General features: G+C 48.0%; 1 protein-coding gene across 1 annotated transcript in view; it reads right to left on the reverse strand.

The window, feature by feature from the left end:
* The window catches only part of DDRGK1 (DDRGK domain containing 1), a 38,913-nt gene extending 22,591 nt beyond the window's left edge, over window positions 1–16,322 (reverse strand). The window contains exons 1-3 of the mRNA XM_035547299.2: window positions 16,196–16,322; window positions 9,934–10,092; window positions 783–889 (exon numbers count right to left, since the gene is read on the reverse strand). Coding sequence (XP_035403192.1) covers window positions 783–889; window positions 9,934–10,092; window positions 16,196–16,319 — 390 coding nt within the window. The 5' untranslated portion in view covers window positions 16,320–16,322. The remainder of the gene's footprint in view (window positions 1–782; window positions 890–9,933; window positions 10,093–16,195) is intronic.
* Window positions 16,323–17,208: the final 886 nt, after the last annotated feature.

Here is a 17,208-nt window from a genome sequence, read left to right on the forward strand (position 1 = left end):
GAGTTTGTAAAAGAACAAGTAGAAAAACTGGAAGAAATTAATGCGAACTTGCAGCCATCCACACGCACACTGCAGAAAGTAAGTTTCAGAAAACCTGTTGCCTCCCTGGAATTAACAGCAACGTGGTGGGCAAAATTGAAAAAAGAAATGCAAAAATATTTAAATGAGTAGCTTTACACACTTTACATTTAAGAACAAGCAACTGAAAAGTTTGTGTGCTTGCTACGTACACTTTGCCTCTGTTTAACGGCCAAATTTCAAGCAAAAACTGACAGCATCATAGATTTCAGCACATTACAGGGTCTGCTTTTCATCTCCCCACCCTCCAACAGAACAGCAAATGTGGATAAACTTGTAGGGAGTCCTCCCACTAAGACAGCACATGAACCACTACTCACAACTGCCCACGGCTTTGATCACAGACCCAGTCTTACAACAATGCTATCCAGGCTTGAGAGCTGTTTTTTTTTTCCCCTTAAGGGCAGACAGCACTGACATTAAGCTGCAAGCCAGTGCAAACAGCCAGTAAAGAGCATCCAGGAGTAACTCCTAACTCCTTTCTCCTCCCCATGAGAATTCCAGAGAACCTAGTGGCAAGCCAGCGAGTGACAGCCTTGAGATGTGACATAAAAAGCTCCATTTATGTTTTTAAAACAAAACCGTAACAGTTGTAGTGATCATGCCGCCTTTGTCTCTCCTGGGTGTCTGTTAGTACCAGTTCTTAACCAAGCATCACGATTCAGGCTCTGCTCTGGGCTTTATACGTGGCAGGAAATGCTTACCTCTCTCTGTGCTTTCCTGGCTTGTTTCTCTTCTAATTTCCTCTGCTTTTTGGCTCCAATTTTCCCAGATACCTGAAGTTCTGGCACCTCCTCAGCATCGTCTTCCTCTGCAAGATGGTGTTAAAGAGCAAACAACAACATTTAGATCGTCTGTGAAAAGCCTGTTCAAGAAACTTCACTGCTTCCTAGGAAAGCAGCAGCAGATGGAAAGGAGACACACACGTATTTCAGACAAGACCTATTAGATGGAAAAAGGCAAAAGAAATTCACGAAGAACTGCCAAAGCCACAAAGTCAGAAATAACAAGGCTACACATACTCAAGCCAGAGGTAAAAACGTACTTGATATTTTGAAGGAAGACTTCTACAAACGTTTCCTGCTTTCCACAATTAAAAGATAAACTTTCCCTTACATACCGACAACTGTTAGCGCATCTTTACTGCTCCTCACCCAGCTGCAGAGATCTTCCCTCAGCTCAGCACAACAGACATCCATCCAAAAAGGGGATTTCAGGACATGCCACTCATCCACTGGTTGTAGCTTGGCATAACTAACATTTATAGGAGGAGGGAAAACAAGCCTGCAGCGCAAATTTGGGGCTTGACTGCAACAAAATTATACGTAAGTAGCTCACCGTTGTATGACGAGTGGTTGTTCATAAAGAGGATTTCTGCAGCTGTGGGATATGAAAGCGTCGTGCTCAAACGGTGAGCAAATGCGTTATGTTCCTGCTCACCTAGGGGCTAACCGAGGCTAAAGAGCTTTTAAAAAGTCATTTCCTTCCCTCACCGCCCCCCCACCTCAAATATTTAGCGAGCATTTGGCCACATTATTCACTAGTGTAAATGAGTCCTTGATTCTTCCACAGGAGTAATGCAGACTGATCGCAGCATTCAAAGAGAGATCACCCACTCTTTATCAAACCCCACACGACTGAGATTCTCTCTCCACAGACCACAGTTCCTTTTTTTCCTCCCTCCTTTTTAAGGAATCAAGAGAAATTGCTATTAAAGAAGCACACGAACAATACTCACCCTTCGTTTTATATGTAGAATTAGGTTTGAAACACTTTTGTTTTACTAATTCCAATACACAGCATGGCGCTATGGTTAAGCCACCAAGACACATCAACAGAAACAAGTGTAACTGAGAGCTGTGTAGGTGGCTCTCAAGTAATTTAGCTGTTTTCAGGATATGGAAGTTAATACGAAGCAGGCTCTCTAGCTTGGGCTTCAGAGGAACACTGGTATCTGATTTCTGAGATGATCAAAAGGGTTCCCCCTTCCTCCACCACAACCGAGTGCAACAGGGACACTCAGGGTCGACACAGTTGCTTCTATGATTTTGCTGAACCTTAAAATAACTTCATTTTTTTAAAATACTAGGCCAAGGGGAGTTCCAAACACAACGAGAGCACAACCCAGCATTAGCAGGCAGTAATCCTAATTCACAGTTTAATGCAGGTATTCTTCTTTACAGCATTACTTCTGGAAAACATCACAAATATAAAATGCTATCTGTGATACTATTCAACCCAAAGCTCTGAGTGCTTCTCAGATTTCATCTACATTAAAAATACCTGAGCCAGAGGTCAGGCAGAAGCGTAGCGAGGCACTTTTCCAGTCCTGGATCAAGTATGCCTTTGTTCAGTAACATTTGCTTTCCTCTTCCTCCTAATTTTTTTTCTAGCGGATGGGATCGCATCGACCCAATGCCAAGACGCAGCGATGCAGACGATGCAGACGCAGCCCGTGATTCAGTCCAGCATGAAAGGTCAACAACGTGCTAAACCTGGGTGCAATTAACACGTGCTAAATAAACCCAAACACGCTGACAAGGATATAAGCTCTTGGCAAAAGGGTTTGCTGAATCAATTAGTTATTACGGCAGAATGGCTGCACCAAAAAAGAGCAGGGTGGCTGCTGCACAAAGCATCCAAAACCAGAAAGAAGTTATCGATTCGGCTACAGTCACTTTTTACACTCTTAGCTGCTAACAACAGCAGACCTGAGAGGGGTCAGTCCGCGGTACTTCGTGTGCTTCAGCTGTGATGCGAGGCCTGTTGCATTAATTGTCCTCACTTGTTATGAGAGCAGTTTGTCACCCACAGCAGTGGGGCTGACCAGCCTGCCGCTGTACTCGCTCAGGAAGCGTAACATCAGACATCTCTGTACTGTCGAAGTTAAAAATCATTTTGTTTGAAGGGTGATTTTCTGTGGTGCTCTGGGCAGCTCATCTCATTGCTTAAGATGTGGCAGCTCTGGGATGTACGTAGGGCTGTGGCAGGAAAGGGACAGAAGTTTAGCGCTCCACATTTGACACACGCAGTTTTTCAGCAGGGACCTGTTCCCAATTCTTTATCAGTCAGGTAAAGAACACCAGACCTCAAGGCGCACAGAACCCTCTTCACCTGAACTGCTCGGGTGTGACACGAGGAGACACCTGCAATCAGGGTCTCAAGATGCTCTGGACCATCTCTGGAGAGTTCAGCGCAACTATTTCTACATTTCCAGAGCTTGCGGAGCATTCCCAGCAGCTCCCAGCTCTGAGACAAAGCAGCAAAGGTCTGACTTACGGTGCCGCTTTCACACCACCACCGCATCCTGATTTACACAAACTGGTGGCTAGCTGAGCAAAACCCACGAGTTTTTCCTTAGTTTCTCCTGAATGCTTTGGACATAAGAGGCAGGACAACAAGAAACAGAGTTAATAGTCATAACAGATGTCTGAAACTCTTGAAATTTAGAGTCCTTTTTAAAAATACTTCCAAATACCATTAGAAAAGAAAGTGTACTGGAGTGCTGATGTTCTCTATCAGGACAGGAATTTACCAGCTACCGTGTACAGGATATGCAAAAACTCCAAATGAAATAACCCCCATCATATATTTTGGTTGCCCTTAACATCGATGTCAAAGAGCTCATCTTGCCTCCTCTTTAGTTTTGGAAGTTTTCCACCAGAAAGGATGTTGCTACTCACACAAAGCATTTTGTGCACAGCTAGCTGCTTGATTTACTATTTACACAACACCTAAAAAAAACAGAATAGGAAAAAGGGGGGGGGAGATGCCAGGGAAAACAAATGGTTCATCCTGAGGACAGAAGACATATGCGTGCTGTAAAGATCGAATAGATGTACAACACCAGCTACTAGAAGGGAATCAGGCAACCATATGGAAAGGTGTGGGCATTCACGAGCAACGCAGCGCTGCAGTGGGACAATGATAACTTCATTTTTTAATTCTAGTGGCTATCCAGCTCAGGAACCAAACGAAACATCCGCTTATTAATCTGGAGCCACAAAAATCAGCCTGTGCTTAGGCCAGAAAAAGGAGAGTAAACAAAGGACGTTAGCCCCTCCGAGCAGAACAAGTGACTTCAAGTTCTTTCTTAAATCAAGCCATATGGCATAACTGAGAAACCACACACCTACAGCTTCTACACGCCATCTGCACTCGAGATGTCTCAAGGGCAGAAACACGCTGTGGATACTTTGATAGCACCGAGTCTTTCTATATGAGTAGGAGCAAGTCAAAATTAACTTCTGATTTACCAGTGAGGGTATTAGTAGTCAAAGTTTAACTGTACTAGAAAGGTTTTTCTACTGATTAAGCACTAAAATTATTTCAGTTATGTCTATTAATGTAGTTCTAGTACCAGCTGTTTCACGGGAACACCACGGGACCATAGCAACGTTTACAATTTTATAAAACTTCCCGATCTTTTAGCACGCCAGAATATGGGGAGATGCAATATGACATGAAATTAGACGGTCTGCTCAGAAAAAAAAACGCTGCTTATTCTGGCAGATTCCAGCACAGACACATTCTTATGTACACCATCCACTACTAAGTGGATATAAAGATGATAATTTAGTTTTAATATTATTTTCCCCCCCAAACCAGCACAAAACATTCATGTAAGATCTTTTCAGACGTAAGATTTGAATGCTGGATTTAGATGCTAAGAAAAGCATTAATAGGCATTGTAACAGGACCAATTCCTATGTATTTTAAGCTTCTAAAGACGTTTTCTTTCCAATTTTGTGATTTATTTCTCAATAGCAATTAATACTTTGAAAGTAAAACACGTGGTACTGATGCCCAACTTTTGCCAAGCAGAAGACAAGACGACCTTACAAGTTAATTTATGTTGGAACAAATGGCTTTTCCTTATTTATTTTTTCTTATTTTACAAGCCAGAGGCTATGATGGGGCTATCGAAAGCTGTTGGCTTTAACATTATCAGTTCTGTGCAAGTAAGGTCATTTAAATTTAACCCAACATTCACTGTGCTGGGTGTTCCTATACCTGTGCTCTGATGTACAGGGCTGAAAAGGCATGCAGATGTAGGGAAATTTAACATTTACGAGTCACAGGGCTGCCAAAAGCAGACAGTCTGTAGTTTATTTCAGTTAGGAATAAAAGTTGTTGATTAAACCAGATTATTCCTTTGGTGCAGTCCCTACTTTGTTTTAAGATACATATTTGAAACATAATAATGCACACAAAATCCCATTTATTTTATTTTAATTTTGCAACACAGGAAAGAACTGACCAAATCAGCTAAAATCAGCTAAAATCAGCCAAATCAGCTAAGTTTGTGGGATGTGAAGGTGAGCGCCTTTCAAAAACCAAACCCTTGTCCTTGGAATCGTGGCAGACAGCTCGGGCACATCCTTCTCTTTTTGTTTCTTTCTTCTCGTTTCTCTCTCCACCAAGCTCAGCCTCGCTGCTGCCAGCCACCGAAGCCTTCCACCCAGAGGATGCCCAGTGGTCTTTGCTCCGCTTGGTGGTTTGAAGATCGCTATCACTTCTTAAAGCAGCCTTTCTTTATAACTGCCCTAAATCATGGAGCAGTGACACTTTCCAGCCCACGTTCCTCTCCTCCCACCTCAACCGGCCCCTCCACGGGCGTCAGCAGCCGGTTTTCACCCACGACACCACTCCAAGTGACAGAAAACCAGGACTGGAAAACCCGTGCCCCCCTCGCTGGCTGACTAACAGCCCTTGGAAGAAGCAATTTGCCCGGGCACGCCTCTGTCTCTCCACAAACTCTTTGTACCATGCGCTGAGACAAGCAGGTTTTCTCACTACGTGTCTGTACAAAGTCGCTGTCAGAAATAATGTTTAACAGCCCCTCAAGCAAAGGCATTTGCCTCAGATCATCCTCCTCGTTATTTTTACCACGGAAGGATCAAGGCGATCCAACCACAGCTGCTGTTAGAAGTTCATCCCTGCAAGTTTCTTACGGCCTGATAGGAAACTGCAGCCCTAAAGCCTTTACTCTGGGGAACTTTCTGCTCCAAGAAGTGAAAAAGCAGCGTCAAGGCCGGTATCTACGTTACCACCGAGCTCCTTGCAGCCTTCAAGGCACCACGAGCAGCTTTGGAAGTGCCAGCTCAGCTCCAGAAGCAGACGACTGCTTTTGCTGCACATAAACAGCAACCAAATAAAAGCTGTTGACAAAGCGCCCCTGTGTGCACCAAAGGCGATTAGAGTCCGAGGGGATGCACGCAGAACATCAGCCATGCAAAACCAAGAGCCAGAGACAAGGGTCAGGCAACAAATAAATGGGATAAATGGCTCCTGCTATTTATTTTCACTGCTGTGTGCCACAAACAATCCCCAACCTGACTCCAATTTATCCCCGTTCCCTCCCTAGCTCGGCCTCTCCTGCCCTAAATGATTAACGCCTGAAATCCACCCCCTTTTATGCCTCGCAGTAAGTTTATTTTTGTCTTTGCTGTAGTTAGCCCCACAAAGCCACTTCTGTCTGGGTTCAATTTAAATTAAGCCGCACCAGAGCTAACCAAGCCTGCTAGCTGGGATATCGGAGGCGAGCTAACCACAGGAACACGCAACTCCAGCACCAACCGCTCTCCTTCCAGACTCAGGCTGCAAAGGGAAAGGCAGAGAGGCACGCTGTAGCAGGGCAGACGTCCTCTGAGGCACGCAGAGCTGTACGGCAGTCTCCAAGACTGCCCCAGGGTGCAGGAAAGACAGCAGGGTGATGACCAGAACGAAGCTGGGCGCCACAAACCAGCCCAAATCATCTTTCTAAGCCAGCCAAACCCACCTTTCTAAGCCAGCCTGGAAGTCGCGTCGGCGGAACCCAGCTCAGGGGGTCTCAAGTCATTTTGAGAATTACTTTGTCACCAGTTACAAACATCTCCCCGCCAATCTGTGGTCATCGGCCGGTATTAATAGACGCTGGTATTCTCACAAGAGGTGACCTTATCGAGTCCTCTGCTAACCACTGAAAAACATTACTCAGCCAAACCGAGCCAGCGTGGGCACCCGGCGAGCGGGCTGCCCCCACGGTGCAGCGCAGCCCACGTGGAAGCCGTGAATAAGGAGCCCACACGAGGCGTGGGCTGCGGGTCTGGTAGGAAAGTCAAGGCTTTTAGTGCTTCCCCCTCTGCTTTTTCTGTCTCTACCAACCTGCAAGTCATTTAGGTGCCTTACCCCACCCAAGCTACAGGAAGAAATTACGACCTGATTTAGCTCCGCTCGCAATGGGTAGAGATTTGAATATTCAAAACCATCATTTACTATCCTTGTTCGTTTTAAATGACTCCTTCTTACCCAGACTTGCAAGTAAATAAGATTTCGACTACAGAAGGGACAATTAAAAGTTTCTGAAGTTCTGCTCCCAGTGCCAGTTTTTGTTCCCCCTGCCTCATTACTCCAGGAGAGATTCCAGTTCTGCCACAACTTAGCAGAGGCAGCAGAAACTGCTAGTTTTTGTACCCCCAAAGCTTACGCTTGTTCTGGAATTGAAATCTGATTGTTAGCTGGAAAATAGAGAACCCTCACCCTAACCACAACTCCAAAGGCTGCAAGAGTTGCTTTGAGATGTTTCCTAGAGTCAGCAGAACGGGCTCCTGGCCAGGAGAGTGCTCTGGTGGTAGCAGCAGTTCCCACCTGACAGCGCTTTATGGCTGTGGCAGCAACAAGGATATGGCCTGGGGATCCTCGCGCCCTTCCCGAAGTCTGTGCCAGGAATCTTGCAGGGAAGCGGCGGCGTTACGCCTGCGCTGACCTAGGGCACGCATCAGGATGGCACAGAGCAGGATCATGCAGCTTTGCCCAACGCTAAACACAGGCTCAGGTTGGAAATCCCACACAGGGATCAGAAATGTATTAATAAATTGTTTTAACAAATTAAGAAATAATTTGACAGTGAAAAAAAAAAAATCCTCTCCAGCTGCAGATGTCTGGAAGGTCTGGAAGCCTTCTGAAGCACATTTAGAAGGCAGGGCTGATGAAACCAGGCGGGCTCATTCTCAGCGCTGCCAAATAACTTCGAGTGCCCCAGCTGGGCCCATGCTGTCTGAGACTGAAAACCACTGCAGGCACTCCGAGCTCTCTTCTCATGTGAGCCAACTAATTTTTGTTGCACACAGAACACTCTGCAAGTTGTTGGGACAACTCGCTGCTTCAACAGGGTAAGTGGAGGCAGTAGACAAAACTGCTCCATGTGGCAGTGACACAGTGAAAACACACGTGGCCCCTGCCTGGAGGAAACAAATCTAGAAGTTATTCCAGGCCCCTGCCACACACCCCCAGAGTGGGCTTCAAAACATGTAATTCACCCTTCCTTAGGTGAAAAAAAGACAAAACACAAAAACTCTACAAAGAAAAACTCTACACTAATACAGGCAGCTCATGCCCAGGCTAATGGCTGTGTAGCAGACCCAGTCGATCTGTATCGGAGGGAGATAATCCCAAATAATGCTGCTAGGGGCCATTCTGCACCTCAGGGCAGGACGAGGGACAGGAGTTTCTCTCCACAGCTCTCCCGCTGATGTCTGTGCTCATTCCCCAAAGGCTTTGGTGTTACTGTGCACCGGTGCTATGGCACTGGGAGAAACCATCCCAGCATATGAATGGAAAAAAAAAAAAAAAGCAGCACAAAAACCATGCAGAAGTTAGACCAGAAGAACAAGAAGTTGTTTTAATATAAAAAAATAAAAATAAACAGAAATGTCGTCTCAAAACTTCACACAAGAACTGTAGCACTTGCATCTGATGTACAGTAAAGCTGCGAAAGAATTATTTATAAAGCCCAATGACACAGACTCTTTTACAGCTAAAGTGACAAAGTAAGATAAGCCTTTTCCTTTCACAGCTTCGCTGTCGGCCTTCGGCATTGAAACTTTTGATGCCTGGAGTTTAAGGGGAAAGCTTTTTTTGATTTCATTTTCCTCGCAGGACGTTATCACATGAAAAGAGAGAAGCAAAGTTGAAAAGTTCAGGCCTGTCAATTTTCCATTTGTGCAACCGTTGGACACGACCGGCTCAGAGAGCACGGTTACCTGCCAACGTGAGCGGAAAATGAGCTCCTCTCAACTGCAAGACAAGAAAAGTGGGGGGGGGGAAGCGCAATTATCTCCTAATCATGGCCTCACACGAATGTGTGTTCAGCATTTCCCACCTAGCAAGGGCCAAAACCATCACCCTGATCTCCACTGCAAGCGCAAGGTCCACTCTTATCTACACCTGAGTGGAAACCCTGAACGCTTCACCCACGACCTGAGAGCGAGAAGAATCATGGTGATAATGTCTCCAAAGAGTAACAGAGATAATGGGTGAATTTTCACGGGAAGAGTGAGTGGGACTTGTGGGGTACAGAAAGGTGTTATTTATTACCATTTTCTTCTCTACGACCATGCTAAAAATACAGCTATTAACTGTAGGTCCTGCACAGGAACGGAGGACTCGCTGTCAACAATCTGCTGGCAGCAAGACAAAACGCTGCAGTCTGGGGTGATCCCAGCTAAGCAGGCTCGATTCTTGTCACCAACCGGATGGCTTCTCAGAAAGCAAACTCCAGATTTTGCAGAGATCAGTGGGGAATTAATGCTCCCCACCAATTTGCAAGATAGCAATACTTTGCTACTGCTTTATATTTTAGTGCAAGGTGATGACTTTAGTTACCCAAATTTAACCTGCATGGCTCTGAGGAGATACGAAGGCAGTTTCTAGTAAGCAAGTAACGAAATTAGAAAGCCAAACGGATCACAGTCAAGCTGCAAATGATTCCCGAGCTGCTAAAACGAAGATTTTTCTTCAGGAGCCAACTGCAGCCCAACATCTGCTGCTCAGGTCCGTGTCGATGGCTGGAAGACGAACTGAACCAAACTTTACCTTCCGCCCACTCTTCTGCCTGCTGTGCTCTCCTCTGGGCCAGCAGCCGGTTCCCCATGTTCCTCCGGCGCCTCGGCATCCCGTCTCCCCGCTCCTCGACGTGGGGCCGAGGTCTGGCCACTGCCGTCGCCGCCGCATTTTGCTGGGGTTCCTCATCAGCTGCAAGAGGGAAACCAAACCGGTGAGAGCGCTGTCACCTCGGCTTGCTACAGCTGCCCTTTCGCCAGTCAACTCTGGCAATCAGAAGTACTATTTTCTAATTGTACTATTAGGTACTGTTTTTATTTATTTTTTAATACTATTTACTAAGTGCTGTTTTCTAAATGACAGAAAGCCTCCCCACTCCCGTGGTTTTGTTCCTGAGAGGCAGGAGATACCTGCAAGTTGCTTTCCTGTGACTAAGAAGAATCACGCACCGATACCAGTCAGTTTTGCACCACTGTACTGACCACAGAAGAAAATGCTATAGCTATGTGCTGCTAATGTTTGTCAGACTACATCGTCAAAAAAAAAAAATCCTTACCCCAAATTGTTCAATAAATTCCTATATTTGATCCAAATAATCTGTTTTTCCCTTCCACCTGAAAATATTTCCCTTTACAAGGTGAGCCTGGCAGTCATTTCTGACTTACAAAAGGCAGGACCCAGAAGTACTTCTCTTCCCTTCTACAGTATTCAGCTTTTTATTTTTTATTTTGCATTTGTGCCACTTAGCAGTAGATTCATCTGAATTCAAGCCTGGCTGCATACATGTTTCACTATGGAATATGTAAATCAGCATACCCGAAACTAAACCTGAACAGCAAGCAAGAACCACAAATTAGAGGCGCACATAGCCGAAGACACGGGGAATCTTCATCCTACCACACCGATTTAATAACGTCTCCAACAAATCCACGTGTGGAAAGTGAGCGCGAGCAGAAGTCGGTCCAGAGCTCCAAAGGTCACTGCAGCTCCTGCTGCCACCCCCTCTGCATATTCTTGTTGTTAATTGAGATCTGACAAGCGAGGAACAGCTGGGGGACAGCAAGAGAGCAAGTGACTGACCCGTGGGCTCACTGCAGAACCCCACAGGTTCTTTTTGAGACCTCCACGATCCCACTGCTATCCACTATGGTATTGATGCCAAAACGATCTGATGATAAAACATCACCATCCTCGACACCCACTTTGCATATCCCGTTGGTAAGAGTAACTGATATTTGTGTATGCTGTTATTTGCTTGGTCCTGCAAAGAATTAACCACTAGGGCCCTCATTCAGCTCGGCATTCAAACAGTCTCAGAAAGCTGCAGAACTTTTACTTAAACCCGGGACACATTTTTGTGCTTGGCTGGATTCTGTGATGTCCCAGCAGGAGCACAAAATGCTCTCCACGCTCAGCCAAGTCTCCAGCATCCGCTGATCCAAACAATGCCTTCCTTAAAAAAAAAAACCTGCTATTAGCATATCTGCGATCAGAAAATAAGATTCATTATGACTGCATCTGCATGACGATCAAAGGTGTGCTTGCAGCTCGTCTCAGGGTATCTCAACCAGCTTCAAAGCAGCAGACGGCGGTGCTGATAACAACACAGCTGCAGCAGCACCGAGCTCAGCACGGGCTGCAAAGCAGAGCACTCGGGGGAAGCGCTTGGCCAGCAAAGCCATCAGAGTTCAGGATTGCTGCAACCATGCTGCGAGCAGTCCCCCAGCAAACGCTCAGCACTAACTGCAGCACCGTGACATTTGGAATTGAGTCACTGCACTGTCACACTGCTGTCACCCTCCCGTTCCCATCCCCTCCTCCTGTCTGTGGACCAAACCGGGTCTGTAAGAAGTTACAGCGCGTAGGCTCCAGGGATCAGATCGTTTTGCTTCAAGACTTGCCCAGGCTTATTTGTGGCATGCTAATGATTATTCTGAACGCTGTTCAGCAGGGAGGGAAGCATTACGCTGCAGAACAGCGGCCTGCTTACTTGGGACATTACTGAAGTGCCAGCAATACTCTTAGTCTGCAAAAAGACCTCTTATACACGCAATATTTCTCTTAATGCATCCTTGAGATGCCCTGCCATTCAAACCTCAGCATCCTTTCACCTGAAAGCTTCAGTCTCTATCCTAGTAACTGCCGAAGGTGGTCCTGCACAGCGCACCAGCTGCGAAGGTTTAGCGCTAACTCATTCTGGGGCTTGGTTTGTGTTCCCATCATCCTGTGAAACAGAGACCATTGAGCATTTTGTAAGAGAGGAACCTATTTATAAGCCACGTAGTCATTTCAAGCTGAGGTGTTTACCCCTCACAGAGAAGAGCATGTGAACAAAGCTATCTGTTTCCTCAGTTTAATTCTCTCCAGGTGACCTGGCAATTTCTCAAAGCTGACCAGTGTTAACAGGGCCCAGAAGATAGTTAAAAACCAAACCAAAAACCAACCACCAAAGCTGACCCATAGAGTGGAGAAATCTACAAGGCAGTTGTTGGACAAGACTTATCTTTTTAGCCCTCCAGAGCACTCAGACAAACAGCAGAAGACACCTACACGCTACAAACTGTCATTTAGTAGAAAAAAAGGTGTGCTTTACTACATCTTCTTTTTACCCCCTGCCTACAGCTTCTGTTTGCAAAGCATTCACCCGCCCAATCACCTGAAAAACACGAAGGTTAGTCCTGGCATTTCTTCCCGCCCTTCACGAGGAGGAAGAAAAAAGCATCATCTACGTGTAACATGCACGTACCCGTCTGGTTCTCCAGGGGCCAACGTGTCCACGTGGCTCCGGTCCTCCCAGTACCTAGAAGGCTGGACGTGCTCTCTCCCCCCCTGCCTCTGCTCTGGAAGCATCATAGATGACTAGGGCTGCACACAGAGGGTGTGCCTGGTGGTTTCAAACAGCACAGAGAATACTCTCAAAAACCCTCCTGTTCATATTCTCAGAACCGGACTGACTGTCACATTCGAGGTCGAGAATAACCTCCTGGCAGGTCGGACCCTGATGTTTTTCCCCCTACTCCCGCAGCGCAGGGAGCGGTTGGGCCGCTGCGATTATCTGGAGACACCTCACTCTTCGTTTTCCTGTAGCTGCAGAGGTCGCAGACCGAGCGGCACCCCAGGCTAGCCGGTTCACGCATCCATTAGTCACCCAAGAGCTGAGCAGACTTGATACAGAGCCACCCCAGTGAAACTCAATGACCGGCGCTATATAGGTCAGGCAAGCCGATCCAGGAGCTGCTTGACGGTTTGCAGAATGGCAGGCCAGTAGAAATTAATTAGATAAAGCCCTCAATTAACGGGCGTTACAAACAAACGAGAAAATTCAACAGACGCCTGGAAAAATGGACGTGGCTTCAAAGCTCGGTTCAGCTTTTGTTCTAAGCTTTAGGTTCTCCACTCTGTGACTCAGCCTTTCCAAAAGCAGGGAACACCTCCTTCCAGGGGACAGAGGTTTGCTGCCGTGCTGAGAGGAGCTCTGCCTTTTGAGAAACATCAGCACAGAGCAGAGGCTGTAGCTGATTATTTCATGCCACTTGTCAGCCAGTGCACAGCAGCAGCTGTGAGACCGTGGTCACGCTATCGGAGCTCTTTCTCAAAGAGAAACAGAGCAGAACCCTGCTCTGAAAGCAGCACTCTTTCCTAAACTGGATGTGAAGCACGTTCATTACAAAGAATACCGAGAAACCTTTCAGAGCCCAGACTTCTTCGGACCTCACTTTACATCCCCCCAGCTAGAAACCTGCTCCTTTCTGAAGCTTTGCAAATTTCCACTTGCTCAGAGCAAATACATTTTCCCTTGATAAGCTTGCAGCACGTTATCTTTAGGTACATCAGATAAGCAGGTCCACCAGCGTTAACACCTGGGCTGGCAAGTTTCGAGGCAGTCCGTCAAGACACAGCTCCTGGCTGGTGATCTCCCTCGTCCCGCAGCGCCGAGCAGGGAGAGCTCCACCTGCCGCACCCTCACCCGCCGGCCGGACTTCCCGCCGCCGCGTCGGTGCCTTTTACCTCCGTGCTAAACCTGACCTGTGAAATTTGACGAGAAAGTGATTCAACACGCAACAGGTGGAAGGAAGCCTGCTCGGTGTCCCTGAAGAGGTATTTTCGCCTGGCGCTGCTTATCGTACCAGGGCATGGTCACAACAAGATATGCCACCCATGTGTTAAGGGCAGCAAGGCTGCGTTTTTTCTGTTCTCAGCAGACAAGCCCAGGCGTGACAGCGCTGGAACCACTGTGCTACTTGAAAGGACCTCTCGCAGGACATACAAAGTTACAGGATATACCTCTTGCCATCATTAGCCTCCCGCTTTAGCTAAAGCAGTCTGATCTACAACACTTTGTAAGAGCAAATCTGTAAGAGAGAGCATAAAGGGTCATCATCGCCGTGCAGCCCCAGACTTTACAAGGAAAGAGCGAGCTGCCACCCGATCTCTAGCTCAAACTTCCCTGGTTTCACGTCCTTTCCATGCAATACGACAGGTTTACCAGCAGAACTGTAGCAGCTTCCATTTTCTACATACGAGATGGGAAAAGGAAAACAAATTCTTGTTTAAGACTGATTTTTGCAAAAATTTAAATACCCCACGGCTCCAGTGGTTTTGAGAAATAATTTCTGTTGTGCAAGGAGAATAAAGTCACCCCCACAAACTGAAATTCTGTGGAGAACTTCAAAAAGATAGAAATCAACACATTCAGGTAGCAAATTTTCGTAAACCATACAATAAAAATAGGCAAGACCGATTTGAAAGTACCAAAAAGATGCCATTGAAAAAGCAACTTCAAAACAATTATTCTGAATCTAAGCTAATTTTAACCAGGCTGCTCAAAAATAGCATTGAGGCTTCTTGAGAATTCAGATAATTTAAAATGACTGTTTGGCCTTCATTTCAGTTAGAATTTTATACGCTTGAAAAGAAGAGAAGAAGAAATCCTCCCCAACTTCAAATCTGCTGATTTGCTTAAGGCACGATACGAGCGAAGCTGAGGAAATAAAACATCGCCAGCAGTCTCATTTCTCTGGGACATTCATCACTTGCTTTTACCAGAAGCTCAGCCCCAAGTAACTAGAAACCAGACGAAATTTCATCAGTTTCCATGCTGCTGAGAACGAAAAATTTAGAGCAGGTCTGTACAAGAAACAGCGTGAAAGAAATATGCTGGAAACTTTAGTTTTTAATCCGTAAGAACTGGTTTTAACACAAAGTCCTTACCAGCACACACTCTTGCAGTAGTATGACTACGTTTATACTGTTGGTTTCTTTTTTACCTTTAAAAAAAGAAAAAACAACTATCCATGCTACCTCAACCCCCAAGACAGAACCCAAACACCAAAACCAACCTGAAACAAACAAAAAACACCCCAAATTCTGGAACTAGCTTTAGTATATAACCAAAGGCTTCAGTGGCTGTCCTGGCTAAACATCTGAGCACGAGTCCTCACAGCCAAACAGTTTCCCTTCGTTCCCTCTGGAAATACAGCCGTGCCGGTGAGCTTACTGAAGAAATATCTGACTTCTTCCCTAACCCTCAAAGCACAGAGGCTGCTTCCACCACAGCCCCAGGCTGCCCAGCAATAAATCAGCGGTGTTTGGGAGCCTGGAAGTGCTGCATCATCCCGTCCCCACAGCACGGGGCTGGCTGGGGAATGGGGCAAATTCTGCAAAATTTGGGTAACGCTGGCTGGGTGTGAGGCAGGACGGGAGGCCCTGCGGGTGTGTGAGAGGAATATTGACTCCACGCTTGGCTGGACGCTTGGCAGGGTGCTCCAGGAGATACCAGGGGATAAAACAACCCACAGGACGAGCTGGGGTGGGATCCTATTGAATCCTTTTCCCCTCAGAGGTCTCAGAAGGAGCTCGCCAGGCTCTGAGAGGGAAACCCCAACACACTTCAACGCCGCCCCCAATGGTCCTACAGGGAGCAGCGGGGCCGAGCCGCCAGCAGAGGCTCCCTACAGGGGGGCTCCATGCGGGGGTAGAGCCTCGGGGGGCTGCGGGATCCCAGGGGATCCCCAGGGATCCCCAATAGATCCCCCCCCACCCCCTTCCCTCAGGGGAAGGCCTGAGGTGAGGCGCTTCCCCCCCTCACGGTCGCCATGGAGACGCCCCCCTCCCCTCCCCTCCCCTCCCTTCCCCGCGGTCGCCATGGAGACGCCCCCCTCCCCTCCCGGCGGGAGCAGGGCCCGAACGGGACCGGGCCCCCCGCAACGGGGCGGGGAAGGCGGCGGGGGGGGGGGGGGGGAACCGGAGAGGCCCCGGGGCGGGGAGCGGGGGAAGCCCCGGAGCCGAGACCCACCTGCCCCGGGCCGGCGGCGGAAGCGGGCGGCGAGGAAGAGGAGGGCGGCGAGGAGAGCGGCGGCCGCCGCCAGCAGCAAGACGTCCATGCCCAGCGCCGGCCCGGCCCGCCCCGCCCCGACCATTGCGCCCGTGGGGCGGGGGGGAACGAGGGGGGGGGGGGACGGGACTTGGTACGGGCCGGAGCTAGCGTGGGGCGGGGCGGGGGGAGGCGGTGCCTCGTCAGGGAGGGCCTGAGGTAGAGTCACGGAATAATAAATAAATTAAATAATAATAAAGGCTGGAAGAGCCCTCCAAGATCGTCTGGTCCAGCCATCCTCCTACCGCCACTGTCACCCACTGAACCACGTCCCCAGGCACCACGTCCAACCTCTCCTTGAACACCCCCAGGGACGGTGACACCACCACCTCCCTGGGCACCCCATCCCTACACCTGACCGCTCTTCCTGAGAAGAAATGTCTCCTCATTTCCCACCTGAACCTCCCCTGGCACAACTTGAGGCCATTCCCTCTGGTCCTATCACTGGTTATCTATGAGAAGAGGCCGACCCCCAGCTCCCCGCACCTCCCTTTCAGGCAGTTGCAGAGAGCAATGAGGTCTGCCCTGAGCCTCCTGCAGACCAAACACCCCCAGTTCCCTCAGCCGCTTCTCCCAGGACTTGTGTCCCAGGCCCTTCACCACCTTCGTAGCCCTTCTCTGGACACCCTCCAGCACCTCGATGTCCTTCTTGTACCTAGGGGCCCAAAACTGAACAGCTCATGTTCAGGCGAGCATTGACCAACATCCCCAGATCCTTTTCCTCTGTACAGCTTTCCAGCCACTCTGCCCCAAGCCTGTAGTGCTGCATGGGGTTGCTGTGGTCAAAGTGCAGTACCCGGCACTTAGCTATGTTGAACCTCATCCTGTTGGCCTCTGCCCGTCGATACAACCTGGTGGTGTCTGCCCTCAGGGTGGGAGGTTTGTGAAGGGAGGTTGTTGGTCCAACCACCCTATTTAACACGAAACTGGCATGT

This window comes from Cygnus atratus, chromosome 4, assembly GCF_013377495.2.
Source record: "Cygnus atratus isolate AKBS03 ecotype Queensland, Australia chromosome 4, CAtr_DNAZoo_HiC_assembly, whole genome shotgun sequence".
Taxonomy (NCBI): domain Eukaryota; kingdom Metazoa; phylum Chordata; class Aves; order Anseriformes; family Anatidae; genus Cygnus; species Cygnus atratus.